The following is a 20482-nucleotide window of genomic DNA, read 5'->3' on the forward strand; positions in this document are numbered from 1 at the left end:
ACACTAGTTAAGAGTATTTGTTGTTAATGAATTAATGCATGATGACACATTTAATTATTAGAAAATTGAGAAAATTGAGTGTTTAATCTTATCATTATACATTACTGACACTCCTCCAATTTGATACTGTTAAGTGCTTTGACACAATCTGTATTGTTAAAATCGCTATATAAATAAAGGTGACTTGACTTGACCTGACTATTAGCAATTCATATATTACTTAATCTATTAATCAGATAGACTTTTCATAAGTTGCTGATGCAGTTATCATTAATGAATTGTTTAGTTCTTCATGAGTCTTACATTAACTCATGATTATCTGTGCATTAGTTTAAGAATTAATTCATGCTTATTAGTGCACCAGTATTGTAAAGTGTTACCAAAAATAAGATGTAAACTCACATTTGCGAGTTAAAAAAGTCAGAACTGTAAAATAAAAAGTCACAATGATCTTTATTTATTTATTTATTAACTTACTTATTTTAATTCTGTGACAAAAACAGGCTTCCATACATTTGTGACAAAGCATGAAAGAAAATAAAAAAATATTTGGCTAGCTATTTACATCAGCAACTGAATAAATACCCCCTGGATTAATATTAGCCTGCTAATACCAATATAATGTATACTACAGTTAATATAATGGGATAATATTGAGTTAGTTGATTATTATTACAAAATACACTTTCAGTGATACAACTCAGTATTTATTATAATGACAATTTATTGCCATTAAAGAACATTGTTACATCCTTATTGTTTCCTCTTAACACATTTCATTTCATTTCTCATTAGTCCTCACCTCTTTCTCTATCCTCTTTACTGCAGTTGACACCTCAATCACTTTGTGTCGTTTACCAGAATGAAACTCCTCATGATGCTCAAAATGAGTTTGAGTAAGAGTAAGAACAGTAAGAGTTCAGGACTTGACGACTTTGTATTTTCTTCCAGTACAGACGTCACACACTGTAGCTGGAGATGTGCAGTAACAGTCAGCAGTAAGTTTGGTCTTCGTCAGTTTCTGTCTGAAATTAAATGTGGACACGCAGCGTCTGATCATACACCAACTCCACTGAGGAAGTTTGCAGATTCCTCCTCCTCAGGAGCTGTTCACAGACCCAGCAGGACTCAAGGTAACCGCTACACCTTTCTGTCGTGTGTCAGACTAGAGTGATGAAAACATTTTCAAAGGACATTTGTCTGCAGGTGAAATGCTGTGGTTTGGTGAAGCTGCAATCCAAGCATTCCAGCATCTCTGCCCACTACTCAGACATAAATTGAGGGTCGTGTCCAATAGCATGCTGAAACGCACAACCTATTACAATTATTTACTAAAGAGTTACTAAACCGATATCCAGTTATGTGGAAATGCTTAAATATTGGGAAAAGTAACGGTAAAACTAATTATCACTTCGGGCCTCATTTATAAAATGTTGTGCAGAAAGCATCTTAAATTTGATCTTACGATAATCTCTCAAATATGCGTACGTGTGATTCATAAAATGAACGTACATACATAAAACGCAAGTACGCGTCTCTTTCGGATGTGAAATCTATGAATTGCAAATGATCTTGAACTTGCGCGCAAAAGAATGGTTTCAGTTCTCTGCCTTGTAAATATCACCTAATTAATGTCATTATCATGTAAAAGATCACCAGTCATCAACAACTACAGCTGATGTAGCACGGGCCTTCAGAAAAAAAATGTATGCATATTCCGGCAAAGTAATTGTCTTCACTCTTTAGCCTATTAAACAACACATATGTATTAGTAACTAAATAAGTGATTTCCATCAACACAAATAGAGGTTGAGAAAAGCACAGAAACACATGGTCACTCAGCAAGACTCTCACACACACTGATCTTACTGTCTATATGAGGATGTATTACACATACTGTATTTATTCTGATGTTATTTCACTGACAGAAGTAAAGCTGCAGTATTAATGTCATGAAGAAAAAAGAATAGACTATAACATCTCACTGTTACTGATTTATCATGCAGCTTAAAGCATTATGGGTAGAATCTCTCATCAGTCTATTCTTATTCTTCAACACAGTTTCACTGATGATTCAGTAAAATACCCAGACCAAACACTAAACCCAGGATAGAGCGTCTGAGTGAATGTGGTCTGGACTGTGTGGATGAGGCTCATTGTGTCAGAGACGCTGTAGAAGGACAGAGTTCCTGCTCCGTGATCCACAAACACTCCTATTCTACTGCTGATGGACTTCACAGAGAGATCAGTCTGTATGTTATTGTGTCTGAATGAGTAACTGGAGGAACGGCAGATCAAACTCCAGGACTGATCATTAGATCCAAACACACACTCATCACCTGATCCCTTCCTTCTGATGCTCTTATATGACACAGATATACGCACAAAACCATTTTCACCTCCACGCCACTCCAGCTCCCAGTAACAGCGTCCACACACACTCTCTCTACACAACACCTGAGACCAATAATCAAATCTGTCTGGATGATCAGGATACGGCTGATCTGTGTCAGTGTAAGTAATCACTCTGTTTCTCTTAGACAGATGGAGCTTTTTATTCACTGTGTTCAGATCCAGAGTGAGCTGATGGGAATCTGATGGAGATAAAACACATCAGAATCAGGAATTATGAATCTGTTTGATCTTTTCATGTAGCTGAACTCTTCATGTTCAGTGTATCATCAGTGTCTCAGTACAGTTGACAAGATATCCTGTGCTAATCATCATTTACATCATCAATTATAAAACTCTTCTTTCACCTTCTACAGGAAGAATGAATGAATGAATGAATGAGGTATTTATATAGCGCTTTATTGTGTATTGCTGTACACCCAAAGCGCTTTACAATCATATGGGGGGTCTCTCCTCAACCACCACCAGTGTGCAGCATCCACTTGGATGATGCGACGGCAGCCACAGGACAACGGCGCCAGTGCGCTCACCGCACACCAGCTACAGGTGGAGAGGAGAGAGAGAGACAGAGCCAATCAAGTGGATGGGGATTATTAGGATGCCATGACTGACAAGGGCCAGTGGAGGGAATATGGCCAGGACACAGAGAGTCAGGACCTCGGTTTAACGTCTCATCCGAAAGACGGAAGCGGGAAGAACATGAACACACTCAGGCTGATGATACATGGGGCAACTTTTTGAGCAATGTTGCCGTCAATGGGCAACCAGTTGAGACACAGGGCCCACAATTGATCTAAAGTATCCAGATAGAAATTTGTTACCCATTCTCAGTGGGAAAATGGCCAAGCAACATTTCTCAAAAAAAAGCTAAATTGCTCAAAAAGATGCCTTGAGTATCATCAGCTTCAGAGTTCCCCTTCAGGAACTCGAGCTGCGTCGGAAAACTCTATGGGAACACATTCAGCGTGACCACGCTCTGAATCACATGTATAATCATGGGCGAGAAGTCACGGGCGGGGTGACGTAGCAACCAGGAAGCTTAAAAGCACGTGCGGTGAAACCGGCATCAGCTTTCTGTCATTCAGTAAGCGCTCTGTGTGTGTCAGTCATTTTGGTGTTGTCTGTCCATTATCACTCCTTATTTAACCTTATACGAGTGAAGAAAGACATAGGCGAGGGCGAGCAGCATCTCAGGCTGTGTGTTCTTCTCTGCCCGCGCTACATTACGGGTGGGGATACACACAGTTTGTGTGTTGTCTGCTTGAGAGCAGAGCATGCAGAGTCAGCTCTCGAGGGAGCTGACTGCCCGCTTTGCGAGCGTTTGTCACTGCGTATGCTTTACTCTCCGAGGGCTCTCTTTGAGGAGGGAGTCTTCACCAGCATTCCTCGTGGCGCCGGCCCCACGTTCGCTGAAGCAGAGTGGTGGGAGTCACACCGAGGAGCGTGTCCATGCCTGTGATCTCACAGTTCCGGCACCGCTGCTGCTGAGGCACGGCGTTGATTGAGATCATAGGGGTCGCACATGGATCTGGCTGACAGGTTGGAGAGTGCGCTGCTGCAGCTATCTTTCTCCGAGGAGATTGTTATTGTTTTTATAACCGAGTTGCATTACAGTCATTTTCGGTTCGTTATATGAATCAGATCTTTTCACATTATTTGTCTGGTTATTTGGATTTTTAATTCCTCAAAATTATTTACATTTAATTTTGAGGAATTAAATTATGTATTTCATCTGACTATGAGAAGTTAGAGATATATATATGGTGTACAGGAGCCTGTTGGGATAAATTTCTCGAGTGAACGAACAATGTTGTACCTCTCTTCCTCCGAGGAAGTTGAGGTGGTCAGCAGGGGCTGCTGGGCGGGAGCAGCCCCAACCGTGTTCCAGCTCCTCGTTCAGGGAGCATCACTTCTCGTACTCCCCAGAATTTTGGAGTCAGAGTGGCGCTCCTGGGCCGAAGGCTTCTAGCAGAAGGCAGATCTGCGGACCTTCATTCTCGCTGGATAGTCTTCGGCTAAAACGTCCTGATGCCTATGGCCCAGAACTTCTGAGGGCCGGCCCCTTCTGGAGAAGAGCAGTGTACACTGCATCAACACGGTGCCTGTCTCTCCTCAGTGCCCTTGGGAGACTGGTCTGCCAACCCTGCCACCGACAGTGCTTCAGGGTGCAGCGGTCTCCAGCGAGTGCAGCGCGACTGAGAGGCTCGCCACCCCTTCGGGGGTCTATAGAGCAGCTAGATCGGCCATCTCCTGCCAGTCCTCCGCTTCAGGGCACCGAGCTAGCCGCTCTGAGTACACCAGAGGCCAGTCTCGAGGGTTCCCTTAGTAGGTCACCTGGCGGTGTGGGAGTCCCTGCCAAGCGTGTCTCATTGGGTCCTGCCTGAGCAGGCTATGGCTCTATCAGTCTAGTCTTCCTAGGAGACGACGCGGGTCTGAGGACCGTCGCTTCAGCTGAGGCAGTCCTGATGCCCATGGCCCAGGACTTATGAGGGCAGGCCCCTCTGGGGAAGGGTGGGGTACACCGCATTACATGGTACCTGTCTCTCCACAGTGCCCTCAGGAGATTGGTCTGCCAACCCTGCCAGTGTTCCAGGGCGCAGCGGTCTCCAGTGAGAGCTTCTCTCAGCCTTTTCCGCCCAGAAACGTAGCGGAACTGAGAGGCTCGCCGCCCCTTCGGGGGTCTCTAAAGAAGAGGTTTTCAAACTTTTCAGAGCGACCCTATTTTTTCTTTTTAAATTCATAACCTATATATATATATATATATATATATATATATATACATATATGTATATATATACATATACATATACATATACATATATATATATATATATATATATATACACACATAGATAGATAGGTAGATATATAGATATAGAAAGAAAGAATGAAATAAGGAAGAAAAAACTATTGCGATTGAACTATTTGTCTTAGCAGCATGAAAAACTAAACTTTTATTCAAATTCTGAATGGAAATAGGCTATATACAGCAAAGAAAGCGTGCAAAGTGTGCTTCCTTAAAAAGCTGTCACTCATTTCAGTTTATCGCGATCTCTAATTCCGCTATAATCAATGAATCTCTCAACACAGCACAATTAATCTCTTATTTACATCACCTGCACTTTGGTCATTATAATCAGAGGATTCGCATCGCGAGCTTCCAGAACTCTGGAATGAACAAGCACACTTGTGTTCTGAGTGGTGAGTGGATTCTGACTCATTAAAGCTCCTCTGATTAGCCATTGTGTTATAGAAATCAACAGATACAGTGGGGCAAAAAAGTATTTAGTCAGCCACCAATTGTGCAAGTTCTCCCACTTAAAAAGATGAGAGAGGCCTGTAATTTTCATCATAGGTATACCTCAACTATGAGAGACAAAATGAGAAAAAAAATCCAGAAAATCACATTGTAGGATTTTTAAAGAATTTATTTGCAAATTATGGTGGAAAATAAGTATTTGGTCAATAACAAAATTTCATCTCAATACTTTGTTATATACCCTTTGTTAGCAATGACAGAGGTCAAACATTTTCTGCAAGTCTTCACAAGGTTTTCACACACTGTTGCTGGTATTGTGGCCCATTCCTCCATGCAGATCTCCTCTAGAGCAGTATTGTTTTGGGGCTGTTCAACTTTCAACTAAAAAGCATAAACAACAAAACGAAAGTAACCGGCAGCCGCCTCAGGTCAGAATCAAATGTGTATTTGTGTTTGCGCGCTGTTTTTGCAGCGTTGTACATTGTAGCAAATCGGAGACATACAGTGGGGCAAAAAAGTATTTAGTCAGCCACCAATTGTGCAAGTTCTCCCACTTAAAAAGATGAGAGAGGCCTGTAATTTTCATCACAGGTATACCTCAACTATGAGAGACAAAATGAGGAAAAAAAAATCCAGAAAATCACATTGTAGGATTTTTAAAGAATTAATTGGTAAATTCCTCGGTAAAATAAGTATTTGATCACCTACAAACAAGCAAGATTTCTGGCTCTCACAGACCTGTAACTTCTTTAAGAGGCTCCTCTGTCCTCCACTCGTTACCTGTATTAATGGCTATCTGTTTGAACTCGTTATCAGTATAATAGACACCTGTCCACAACCTCAAACAGTCCAACTCCAAACTCCACCATGGCCAAGACCAAAGCTGTCAAAGGACACCAGAAACAAAATTGTAGACCTGCACCAGGCTGGGAAGACTGAATCTGCAATAGGTAAGCAGCTTGGTGTGAAGAAATCAACTGTGGGAGCAATTATTAGAAAATGGAAGACATACAAGACCACTGATAATCTCCCTCGATCTGGGGCTCCACGCAAGATCTCACCCCGTGGGGTCAAAATGATCACAAGAACTGTGAGAAAAAATCCCAGAACCACACGGGGGGACCTAGTGAATGACCTGCAGAGAGCTGGGACCAAAGTAACAAAGGCTACCATCAGTAACACACTGCGCCGCCAGGGACTCAAATCCTGCAGTGCCAGACGTGTCCCCCTGCTTAAGCCAGTACATGTCCGGCCCATCTGCTAGAGAGCATTTTTATGATCCAGAAGAGGATTTGGAGAATGTCATATGGTCAGATGAAACCAAAATAGAACTTTTTGGTAAAAACTCAACTTGTCGTGTTTGGAGGAGAAAGAAGTTGCATCCAAAGAACACCATACCTACTGTGAAGCATGGGGGTGGAAACATCATGCTTTGGGGCTGTTTTTCTGCAAAGGGACCAGGACGACTGATCCGTGTAAACGAAAGGATGAATGGGGCCATGTATCGTGAGATTTTGAGTGAAAACCTCCTTCCATCAGCAAGGGCATTGAAGATGAAACGTGGCTGGGTCTTTCAGCATGACAATGATCCCAAACACACCGCCCGGGCAACGAAGGAGTGGCTTCGTAAGAAGCATTTCAAGGTCCTGGAGTGGCCTAGCCAGTCACCAGATCTCAACCCCATCGATAATCTTTGGAGGGAGTTGAAAGTCCGTGTTGCCCAGCAACAGCCCCAAAACATTACTGCTCTAGAGGAGATCTGCATGGAGGAATGGGCCAAAATACCAGCAACAGTGTGTGAAAACCTTGTGAAGACTTACAGAAAACATTTGACCTCTGTCATTGCCAACAAAGGGTATATAACAAAGTATTGAGATTAAATTTTGTTATTGACCAAATACTTATTTTCCACCATAATTTGCAAATAAATTCTTTAATAAAAGAATAAATAAAGATTTTTTTTTCTCATTTTGTCTCTCATAGTTGAGGTATACCTATGATGAAAATTACAGGCCTCTCTCATCTTTTTAAGTGGGAGAACTTGCACAATTGGTGGCTGACTAAATACTTTTTTGCCCCACTGTATATCCTATAACCTATAAGAGGAGATGCTACACCATGGTAAACATGCCCCCGTCCCAACTATTTTGAGACCTGCAGCAGGCATCAAATTTGAAATGAGCTCATTTTGTGCATAAAATTGTAAAATTTCTCAGTTTAAACATTTGTTATGATATCTATGATCTATTGTGAATAAAATATTGGCTCATGTGATTTAAAATTCTTTTAGTTTTCATTTTATTCAAAATTTTAAAAAGACGTCCCAACATTTCCAGAGCTGGCAGACCCAGTGCACATTCCTGGGTATCTCAATATAGGAGCAGACTTCCTGTCGAGGCAGGGGCCAAGGCCCGGGGAATGGAGGCTTCACCCCGAAGTGGTGAAGCAGATATGGAGAGCTTTTGGCCAGGCTCAGGTGGACCTGTTTGAGACTCGAGAGACATGGCACTGTCCCCGGTTCTCTCTGACTCATCCAGCTCCACTAGGGCTGGATGCCATGGTACAGACTTGGCCGAAGCTTCGTCTGTATGCCTTCCCCCTGATTGCTCTGCTCCCGGGAGTTCTGGAGAGAGTGTGCCGGGATGGGGTTCATCTATTGCTAGTAGCCCCATCCAGGCCGAGTATGTTTCTCGGACCTCATTTCCCTCCTCGACGGCTCTCCATGGGAGATTACCGTCAGGAGGGATCTCCTCTCACAGGCGGAGGGTATGATCCTGGAGCTGTGGAAGCTGTGGTTGTGGCCTATGAGGGGGCACAGCTCGTAGCTTCTGGTCTCTCAACCGAGGTTGTTGAGACCATCCTCCAGTCCAGAGCTCCCTCTACGAGGAAACTGTACGCCCTGAAGTGGAAGATTTTCACTTCATGGTGCGGAGACCGCCAGCTCAACCCAGTTAACTGCCCGGTTGGTACAGTGCTGGAGTTCCTGCAGGCCCGATTCTCCGCAGGGTTGACCCACTCCACCCTAAGGTCTACGTGGCAGCCATTGTGGCCTACCACGCCCCTTTTGGTGGCCAGTCAGTGGGCAGACACCCCCTAGTTAAGCGTTTCCTCTGCAGTGCACTGAGGCCTCTGGTCAGAGAAGCTTATGCTAAGTGGTGGATCAGGATGCTTTCCATAGCCTCATGTCCTCTGATCTCCCCTTGCCTTTGGGGGTCAATGCTCACTTGACTCGTAGTATGGCGGCCTTCAAGGCCTTTCTGCAGGTCTGCCTATGCAGGACATCTGCAATGCTGTGCGAAGGTCCACGCCCCTCATTTTCGTCAGGTTCTATGACCTAGATTTGCGAGCCGCTCTGGGCTCTTTTGTTCTCTTGTCCTAGCTGTGCTCTTCCACACTAGGCAGGGTTTCAGCACATGTGCTTTTAAGCTGGTTGCTACGTCACCCTGCCCGTGACCTCTCACCCATCCATTGGACTGATTACATATGTGATTCAGAGCGTGGTCACGCTGAATGTGTTCCCATAGCGTTTTCCGATGCAACATCTCGTTCCCTCGAGGAACCATGGTTACATACGTGACCTGGGACATTTTTCCTGCTGCTTTTCTTACTGACTTACATTGTAGGAAGTCGTTTCTAGTCCTGGGAACAACGTTGGTGAATGTGACTGTGGAAATCAACAGACATGAACAGTGTGATTCTCATATTCCTGCATCCATTACTAAGACATTTCTAATGTTATGTTTTCCATGATATGAGGTGATGATGGACTTGTTTCTGAGAGCAGATGAATCTCCAGGACTTTACCTCTGTCTGAGATCTCCTTTAGCCCCTCTTTGCAGAAATCCTCCAGTGTGTCTCTCAGCTGACGGACAGATTCTCTCAGATCATCAAAAGAGACGAGAGAAATGAAGGGATCATCATTTACATCTGTAGATTCAGGAGGTGCTGAGAGAGACTGGAAACTCTACAGAAAACAGAAATCAAACTCATCAGCTCCCCACAGAGACACTGCTTATACAAGTGAAAGAAAAGTTCTGACATGAAACCCATTTGAGCAAGATTTCTGAAACCCATTGGTAAGCGGCATCTCTTTCAAAAAAAGATGATCAGATGAGAGTCTGACTGATGATTATATAATAACACACTCATGAAATGTTTCTTTGTGAGTCTTGTGTCACAGCAGGATCTGCTCAAGTCCACTATGACCCTGTTCTTCTAGATCTGTGTTACCTGCAGGAACTGGATGTGATCCTGTGTGTGTGAAAGCTGCTCCAGCTCAGCGTCTCTCCTCCTCAGATCATTGATCTCCTGCTCCAGTCGATCCAGTCGTCCTTCAGCTCGACTCACTGCTTGCTTTTCCTGATCTCTGATCAGCCGTATCAGCTCAGAGCGGCTTCTCTCAATGGAGCGGATGAGCTCAGTAAAGATCCTCTCACTGTCCTCCACTGCTGTCTGTGCAGAGCGCTGTTAGGACACACAGTGATTCAGGCTTCAGTGAGTCTGAACTGAGACTGAGACAAACTTCTCTTCTTCTCCAGACTCACCTTCTGAGACTCCACAGCCTCTCTCAGCTGCTGGAGATCTTTCTCTCTCTGCTGGATTCTCTGCTGGAACGTCTTCTGCATCTCCTTCAGCTGCTTCTGCAGGACAAACAGATGATAGTGAATGTCACAGAAAACTACTGTCAATAAATCACCGTGTGAACAGATGATTCCAGTAAAAGTAGGGTGAGTCAGTTTAAGTCTTTTTAGATGGAAGAGGTGCCCAAAACTGCTGGTCTTATTGATTATAATAGAGCTTTGTTGGATCACGATTAATGAGTGACAGCTTTTTAGTGATTATAAAGGGAGCTGTCTAGGGAGCTGTCTTTGCATGATGTCTAGGCAATAATAGTATAATATATTCAAAATTATATTCATAATTAAGCTGCAGCTCTACACAGAAAATAAATTAACAAAAGGCCTAAAATCATGTGGATTTAGTCAGATTTACTGAACAGAAATCGTCTGTCACTGCATTTAACTTGTATTTTGACTGATAGAAGTATGTACTGTATTTTGTCAGAGAACTCCATTATTTCATGTTAATTAATTGAGGCCTATTTTATGAAAGATTATGTTGATAAAGGTTTCCGGTGCATTTTCAGCAAACAGTGAAACTCTTCTTGCAGCTGCGGTTTATTTTTTGCTGTCGTGTGCAGTGTGAATGCTGTAAGATTTTAATGTGGTGGCGATCTAAACTTATCCCAGATAGCAAAATTCCTGAGGCCCACATCTGGCCCACATACCGCGTGGAATGATGGCAATTGGGCGGTCCACTCCTGTTTGCCAGACTTGGGCCACAAGCAAGCCAAAGGAAGGCCCAATGTCAGCCTGAATAAACCAAATAAAGCAGACCTGGCCCAAATCTGGGCCACACTGGTTTTAATTCTGGCCCAGATCCAACACCTTGCTCTGGCCCATATACTGTGAAGAATAATGGCACTTGGGCAGTCCGCTCCTGTTTGCTAAATTTGGGCCTCATATAAGCCTTAGCATTGCTGCATGTAAGTCAACCAAAACTGGCCCTAATGTAGGCTACAGTTGAATTTTATTCTAATCCTGGTCTTCCCCACATTCCTCATGTGGCCCACATGCTGCATGGAATAGTGGCATTTTGGCTGTGGTCCACAAGCAGGCCACTGCACAGCCACATTTTAGCTAACAATGAACCAAATAAACCATAAATATGCATTATCTAAGCCTTAAGTGAGTTATGCATCAACAGTACTCAACATGTTGTAAAGATAAGTTTAAGATCTTTCAAAACCTTTCATCTATATTTGCCATGACAAATGTAGGACAAGTTATGCTTACACACTGATTAGCCAAAGCTGACTGTGCAGTACATTTGCCAAAAGTGCCCATTAATTTGGGCAATATTTGTCATTTTATATGCGGGCCACTTTAGGCTCACAACCACATTAGCCAGTGCTTACTTGGCCATATCTTTACCAAAACTGGCCCGGATAGATTTTAATATACCTGGACCACATTTGCTAAAACATACAGGTGCTGGTCATATAATTAGAATATCATCAAAAAGTTGATTTATTTCACTAATTCCATTCAAAAAGTGAAACTTGTATATTATATTCATTCATTACACACAGACTGATATATTTCAAATGTTTATTTCTTTTAATTTTGATGATTATAACTGACAACTAAGGAAAATCCCAAATTCAGTATCTCAGAAAATTAGAATATTGTGAAAAGGTTCAATATTGAAGACACCTGGTGCCACACTCTAATCAGCTAATTAACTCAAAACACCTGCAAATGCCTTTAAATGGTCTCTCAGTCTAGTTCTGTAGGCTACACAATCATGGGGAAGACTGCTGACTTGACAGTTGTCCGAAAGACGACCATTGACACGTTGCACAAGGAGGGCAAGACACAAAGGTCATTGCAAAGAGGCTGGCTGTTCACAGAGCTCTGTGTCCAAGCACATTAATAGAGAGGCGAAGGGAAGGAAAAGATGTGGTAGAAAAAAGTGTACAAGCAATAGGGATAACCACACCCTGGAGAGGATTGTGAAACAAAACCCATTCAAATATATGGGGGAGATTCACAAAGAGTGGACTGCAGCTGGAGTCAGTGCTTCAAGAACCACTACGCACAGACGTATGCAAGACATGGGTTTCAGCTGTCGCATTCCTTGTGTCAAGCCACTCTTGAACAACAGACAGCGTCAGAAGTGTCTCGCCTGGGCTAAAGACAAAAAAGACTGGACTGCTGCTGAGTGGTCCAAAGTTATGTTCTCTGATGAAAGTAAATTTAGCATTTCCTTTGGAAATCAGGGTCCCAGAGTCTGGAGGAAGAGAGGAGAGGCACACAATCCACGTTGCTTGAGGTCCAGTGTAAAGTTTCCACAGTCAGTGATGGTTTGGAGTGCCATGTCATCTGCTGGTGTTGGTCCACTGTGTTTTCTGAGGTCCAAGGTCAACGCAGCCGTATACCAGGAAGTTTTAGAGCACTTCATGCTTCCTGCTGCTGACCAACTTTATGGAGATGCAGATTTCATTTTCCAACAGGACTTGGCACCTGCACACAGTGCCAAATCAACCAGTATCTGGTTTAAGGACCATGGTATCCCTGTTCTTAATTGGCCAGCAAACTCGCTTGACCTTAACCCCATAGAAAATCTATGGGGTATTGTGAAGAGGAAGAGGCGATATGCCAGACCCAACAATGCAGAAGAGCTGAAGGCCACTATCAGAGCAACCTGGGCTCTCATAACACCTGAACAGTGCCACAGACTGATCGACTCCATGCCACGCCGCATTGCTGCAGTAATTCAGGCAAAAGGAGCCCCAACTAAGTATTGAGTGCTGTACATGCTCATACTTTTCATGTTCATACTTTTCAGTTGGCCAAGATTTCTAAAAATCCTTTCTTTGTATTGGTCTTAAGTAATATTCTAATTTTCTGAGATACTGAATTTGGGATTTTCCTTAGTTGTCAGTTATAATCATCAAAATTAAAAGAAATAAACATTTGAAATATATCAGTCTGTGTGTAATGAATGAATATAATATACAAGTTTCACTTTTTGAATGGAATTAGTGAAATAAATCAACTTTTTGATGATATTCTAATTATATGACCAGCACCTGTATGTGGACCACATTTGGTTTACACCCTCATGAGTCTTTGTCGATAATGCCACATTTTTGTCAAAGGTGGCCCACATTTGGTTGGCACTATTTGGGCCATATCCACTATTTACCACATGGGCTTCTTTAGGCTTTTTTGCCAACAGAGGCCCACATGTGATTTGATACGTTTGCGCCATTTTTTCTATTTTACACGTGGGCCACTTCAGGCTTACATCCATTTTGTACGGGCCATAAGAAGGCCAGCAGTGCCGTATCATTGCCTTAAGTGGCCCACATCCACATGCTATCTAGAATGAAACGAGTGTCAGCAATATTTCATCAGTGTCTAGTGTTAAATACCTGTTTCTTTGTCCTCTGTGCTGCAGCTGATACAGTGTCGTGGTTTTTATGTTCATCCATACACAGCACACATATACATTTCTGATCAGTGCGACAGAAAACCTCAAGGAGCTTCTCATGTTTCTGGCAGATCATCTCCTGCAGTCGTCCAGTGGCTTCAGTCAGATTGTGTCTCTTTCCTTTAAACAAACTCTCATGTTGTTCGAGGTGATTCTGACAGTAAGAGTTCAGACACACCAGACAGGACTTGACAGCTTTGTATTTTCTTCCAGTGCAGACGTCACACTGAACATCTCCAGCTCCAGCAGGAACCGCACTTAGTTTAGCCTTCTTCAGTTTCTCCAGCATTTCAGCAAACACCACGTTCTTAAATAAAGCAGGTCTTGGACTGAAGGTCTGTCTGCACTGAGGACAGCTGTAGACTCTCTTCTTATCCTCTTCATTCCAGCAGACTGTAATACAGCTCTTACAGTAACTGTGTCCACACTGGATGGTCACTGGATCCTTCAGGAGATCCAGACACACCGGACACAAGAACTGCTCCACTGAAATACGGGCCATTTTCCTCCATGTGAGCGCTGATATAAAGATGCAACAGGACAACAGCACTTTCGGTTTCAGTTTCTCTACACTGATTCTTCCTGGTTCTGTGTCTGAGAGACGGAAAAAACATGCGTGTCTGTAAATTCCCAGATAATAGAAATGTCCACTAGATGTCAGCCTCATACAGACACTGAACCGGTGCTGATGGACTGCTAGCACAACCAAAGAGTCCAGGTTTGGCTGGTTAGCATGGAATTCTAACGAAATACTTTTTTGCAAGCAACCTATGGCTTAGTTATATGGTATTATAAAATATTCGTGAAAATACAGTTATCAGTTATTCACACATCATGTGTTTAATCTCAAGCTCTTTTTAGGCGACAACTGTAATAACTGACAACTGTACGTGACAACAGCTGCTGTGATAGATAGATAGATAGATAGATAGATAGATAGATAGATAGATAGATAGATAGATAGATAGATAGATAGATAGATAGATAGATAGATAGATATGTTTTCCATATTGAAAGGGTTTCTGTTTATTTTACTCATTTTATGTTTAAGATTATTATTATTATTATTCTGTTTAAGACTGAATGTCTGGTTGGAAAAAACAGTAAAATCCATACATTTAAAAAAAAATATGAGATGATGTGCGTGTGTGTGTGTTTAACTTTGTAAGTTAATCTGATCTCTATGCTCAAAACAAATTTATCTTTATGGAGACAAAGAAAGAAATGAATTAAATGAAATGATGAAGACAACTTGATAATTATTGTATCAGAATGAATTAAATTTGTTGTTAAATAGACTAATAACAAAAATATCATAATCTGTACCTTAAAACCAATGTTGTGCAGTAGTTATAGGCCTAGTAATACTATTATTTTTGCGGTAACTAGTAGTGTAACTAATTAATAAGATTTCAGTAATAATATTACAGTTCTATTAAACAGCTCGTTAGTTACTTTTGATGCCTCAACCCCACTGATTTCAAATCCAACTCAAATATTGCCATTATTGATTTTTCAGGAGAAACGATGATCTGAACACCAATGTGCAAATTGTGGGATTACTCTGGCATTACATGGCTTGCCCACCCACATCCCTCTAAACCAAGCATAAATTGTATTACTATAATTAAAAAGTAATTAGTAATGAGTAATAAATAAAATTTTTGAGCAACTAGCCCAACAGTGCTTATATCAAAAAATGTCAAGTAACTTTAATTTGAACATATTTATATTTTCTATTCCACAATATCTATAAAATAGTCCACAGAAAGTCCACAAGTCATTTCTTTCTCTGCTTCCCAGCACACATAAATAGGCCTAAGTATCTTCTCTTAAGCCGCACACAGCAAATCAGAACTCGACCTCTACTGTAGTAGATGAGTATAACTCTGTCGGTTCTAGTTATTATACTTATGTACAGTGGAAACCTACCTGTAAGTAAAAGAAGCCTGTGCTGTTGGACAGTCAGAAGGCCACTGTTGGAAAAATTTAACAGTTCATTAGTAACTTGCTTGAACCCTTTAAAAAATAAATGTTATTGTATGTCATGCTTTTGTTATTGCATTCAATGACCTCATGGATCAGGACAGTTTCATGTTGTATGTGCAGCAACAAACCTGTGTTTAATTGTTCTTGTGGGTTTTGTTGTCATTTAATGTTTTAAGAAAAAAGCCTTCAACCCAGTTGTACCCGTACATTAGTCTAGTTCCTTTATATGGCAAAGAGCAGCATGGATATTCTGACATAAGAGTAATAGACAGAACACTTGTTAATGTCTGCACATTTTTCAATGAAATTCACTACAAAACAGTGGTAGGACAGTTGGTAATATATTGATCAGTTTGTTTGGTTTTGCCTTTCAGTTGTTGTTGTTTTTAGAAACAAGGCATGGTTGAATTTGCATTCATTCTTGCAATTGCAAGATCACAAAATCATGGAGGGACTGCTAATAGGGGAAATCAGACTGGTGTAACCTTGGATAAGTAATATTGTTATGTTAACCAATTATAAATTAGCTTTAGGGCTAAAGTGGCTAAATCACCCTCCCAGCTATCTGCTATGGCAGGGGTGGCAAACGTCGGTCCTGGAGAGGCACAGCCCTGCAGAGTTTTGCTTCAACCCTAATCAAACACACCTGAACAAGCTAATTAAGGTCTGAACAGTTACAGCTACAGGCAGGTGAGTTGTAATTTGGGTTGGAGCTGAACTCTGCAGAGCCCTAACCCTAACCCTCCTTGATCAACTCTAACAGCTGATGACTTTGCCACGTTCTTCATTAATAAAATTAAAACCACCAGTGCACAATTTTCTACACCACAATCTGTGAAGCACATCGTACCAGCAAACATACACTCGTTCACATCCTTCTCTTCACTCTCTGAGGCAGAAGTCTCCAAACTCATCCTTTCTAATCATCCGACTGCTTGTCCGCTTGATCCTATTTTATCTCATCTCCTTTAAGCCATTTCTCCTGCAGTTGTACCTGCACTCACTCACATCATTAACACATCCCTTCACACTGGTGTTTTTCCCTCAGCATTTAGACAGGCTCGAACAACCCCACTACTTAAGAAACCCACCCTTAACCCATCTCTTTTAGAGAAGTACAGAGCGGTTTCCCTTCTTCTTTTCATTGCTAAAACACTTGAATGAGCTGTGTTCAACCAAGTCTCTGCCTTTCTCAAACAGAACAACCTCCTCGACAGCAACCAAAAGTGGATATTCAACTGAGACTGCCTTGCTCTCAGTTGTTGAAGCCCTAAGAAAGCGTATTCCAAATCTTCATTACTTATCTTGCTGGATCTGTCCGCTGCTTTTGACACAGTTAACCACCAGATGCTCCTGTCAACCCTATTGGCAAAGGGCATCTCAGGAACTGCACTCCAGTGGTTTGAGTCTTACCTCTCAGATAGGTTCTTCAAGGTATCTTGGAGAGGTGAGGTGTCCAAGTCGCAACATCTAACTACTGGGGTGCCTCAGGGCTCAGTTCTTGGACCACTTCTCTTCTCTGTCTACATGGCACCACTAGGTTCTGTGTTCAGCTAAAAACCTAATTAAACACACCTGAACCAGACATTCAAGGTCCTCATGCAGAATATTGTCCCTCTATGAGAAGGATTGGAGACCCCTATAACACAACTAGAACCTTTCATTCCCAGACACTCACTGATTATCCAACATAGTCTGATGCATCATTGGAGAAACTAGCTATGGTGAATAGATGCTGATTTACATGACAGAACAGTGACTGAATTTACAGTTACCTCTCAAAAAGCAGCCTTTTGTTTCAGTTGTTTGTAGGTGCTGCAGAAATGTGTTTTACAGCATGTTCCAGTTAGTGAAGAGATAATCAGTCTTTCTTTTCAGATTCAAATGAAACCAATCTACTTTTTTATATAATTGACTTTAAAACGTTATGACTAAAGTATAGTTTACCTAAAATAAGTGTCATAATGTTCCCATCGTCATTGTCACTGCAAACCAGCACAACAAGGCAGTGACTAACTATTCATGTTACATTAAAGTAGCACTGTTTCATGAACTAAATAACAGGACCTGAACAGGGTGTAGGATTATTTTCCACACAAATGTAAATGTTCCCAAAAGTTCCCACACTACACCACGTGAGTTAAATATATATATTTTTTAAATAACAATCCACTTAACAATTACATTTGCAACGATAACATTTGCAGAAAGCAAAATAAGCCTAATGCAAAAATAATAAGCCTAAATTAGGGATAGTAAAGACAGCACAAGAACAGACATAAAATAACGTTTGAAAAGTTACTATACAGTTTAAGCTATTCACAGTTTGCGAAAATGAAAATATTAAAAACTATTAGAGAATGTTCAAAATAATTGTTAAATTCAGTTTTATTGTGTTCTCATATTTATTATTATTATTATTATTACTATTTGTACTGTGTTTTTGTAAAGTCATTTTTGTTACAATATAATACTGTTTTGATCTGTTTGCTATTTGCAATGAATACTTTTTACTATTTTTCACTGGTGAATTGTACTAAAATAGTTAGGTCAGTTTAGCCCGCAAACATTAAAATAATTATTCATTATAATAACAGTTTGTGCAACAATTAAAAACAAATAAAATAAAAACATACACTCAACTATTAACTAACATACCACGAACTCTGATCACCGTATTATAATAACTTATAGAATATTCTCAGGTCATGGCACACAGTAGATGGGGCACAGAACGCAGCAGTTATACAGTACTGTCGTCTACTGCTGAACAGTATCTGCTCCAGCCGGCAGGCGGCACTGTGAGTCGACAGATTCAACAAACCGTCAATGATTCACAGACTTGAGACATCCACCATCAGACTCGGAGATCTCCGTGACATGGAAAAAGGAATTAACACAAGCACTTTTGTAATGAAAGTTACAATAGTGACTATAATGAAATACTGTCGTAAAACCATGGTAAATTTTCGTAAGGGAAGCTCCCTGTGATGGCACATGTAGCCTACATCACTGGAGACTCTATTTGACATCTGCAAGACTTATTTATTTATTTATTATTTTTAAGCTTTGCTCATCTGCAATACGTCTAGGACGTTTCCTATCAAATGTCAAATAGACGTCTACAAAATATCATTAAGATGTTTATGATTTAGAATGTATGTAAAACTGACATCTTAAAGACGTCTATCAGATGTTTATACAAAGCTATGCTTAAAGCAATTCTTAACAGCCATCTTGCAGACGTACGTGTGTTATTTGGGAGCCAGTCACTGTCTGAAACGCGGCTGTGTAAAGCTTCACTAATGATTCAAACAACGAAGCGACTGCAGAACAGCGTCTTTTATTTGAATTTCTAATTTGCGCATTTGAGATATGCTTCCTACGGTAAATGCGCATCACATGCAATCGGTTTAAAATCACTCCATGTATTAGGCTTCACCCTCTATATCGGTGAGCTTCCCGTTACCGGGAATTTATTTTGTCAGTATTAAATCGGTAGCGTTGGTGTGGCTGAAACGCTGTCCGAAGAGCGATATTTCGGCAAAAACAATTAGCAGGTGAAATATATATATATATATATATATATATATATTTTTTTATCAAAATCGGGTTGTTCTGAGACTCATTGCGTGTCAGTCTCATTAAATGTGAGCAAATGAAAAAAGAACGCATTTTAAGTGCACACTTTACGTGCACATGTTTTCGTCCATAATCAAACCGCTTTATTAGTTCTGTTATTTAGTTATGCCCACTGCATGTCACTGAAGCGCATTTCCACCAAATGAATTATTATAATTTGTAATTAACTGATTTTAGGAAATGCATTTTAGTACATTACAGTTGAACAGCAGTAGCTACTTTTATACGGTTACTAAAGCATACAATACGGACCGGCAATTCAAACTGTTATTTGATATTGGTAACACTTTCGATTAGGGAACAATATTTAATATTAACTGGTTGCTTATTGGCATTGACTAGTAATATGCCTGCCATATTATTATGGACAGTATCATTAGTGCTTATAAAGACCATATTTTAGATTTCTTAACCCTACCTCATACCTAAACATAAGTAGGCTACAACAACTGCCTTATACTTACTATAGTTTATTGAGGGAAAACAGTTAGTTAATAGTGAATATTTGTTCCCTAATCTAAAGTGTTAACTTTTTTATTTATATTTTGAATAACACGACAAGCAAATATTTTATTTCATTTTACTAAAGCATACTGAGGAATAACGCAATTCGTTGTGTATCTACAGTATATTTTGAAGCTTATTTTAAATGCCTTGGTGTAGCCTACATTTCTTTTCCTTAAAATACAAAATTAAAACAAACAAATTTTCCTCTCTGTATCCATGGAACTGTATCCATGGTAGAACAATAAAGCTTGAGTATGCTTGTGAATGAACAGCAAAATGATTTTTTACATAGTAGACAAGTGTACTTCTGTTTGAATATTATTATGTTTGTCTTTAAATTCACTTTTCTTTTTTTTTCTTTTTTACCTTTACATAGGCTAATATTATAATATTATAAAATTAATAGTCTCCGATTTTTTTTAGTTGACAAGTAACATTACGAGCACCCGTTTTACGTGTTAGGCACGAAAGTTTATTGCAATATACATATGTACCATTTAAAATCATTTTTAATTTATGTTAATTATATTTACTGTTTTTAAAGATGTAATTTCAGGGTTGGAAGTCCACGTTCAACACACTGAAGTGCTATTATTTGACAATGGATAAAATCTG

At 40.7% G+C, this 20482-nt stretch overlaps 1 protein-coding gene across 1 annotated transcript; it reads right to left on the minus strand.

The window, feature by feature from the left end:
- Positions 1–447: 447 nt before the first annotated feature.
- LOC131554255 (tripartite motif-containing protein 16-like) lies at positions 448–14285 on the minus strand. The gene is made up of 6 exons (XM_058799463.1): positions 13671–14285; positions 10216–10311; positions 9902–10135; positions 9476–9635; positions 9288–9335; positions 448–2594 (listed from the first exon to the last, which is right to left on the minus strand). The coding sequence occupies exons 1-6, from the start codon at positions 14229–14231 to the stop codon at positions 2053–2055; spliced, it is 1641 nt and encodes a 546-aa protein (XP_058655446.1). The 5' UTR covers positions 14232–14285; the 3' UTR covers positions 448–2052.
- Between the last annotated feature and the right edge of the window lie 6197 nt (positions 14286–20482).

This window comes from Onychostoma macrolepis, chromosome 02, assembly GCF_012432095.1.
Source record: "Onychostoma macrolepis isolate SWU-2019 chromosome 02, ASM1243209v1, whole genome shotgun sequence".
Lineage (NCBI taxonomy): Eukaryota > Metazoa > Chordata > Actinopteri > Cypriniformes > Cyprinidae > Onychostoma > Onychostoma macrolepis.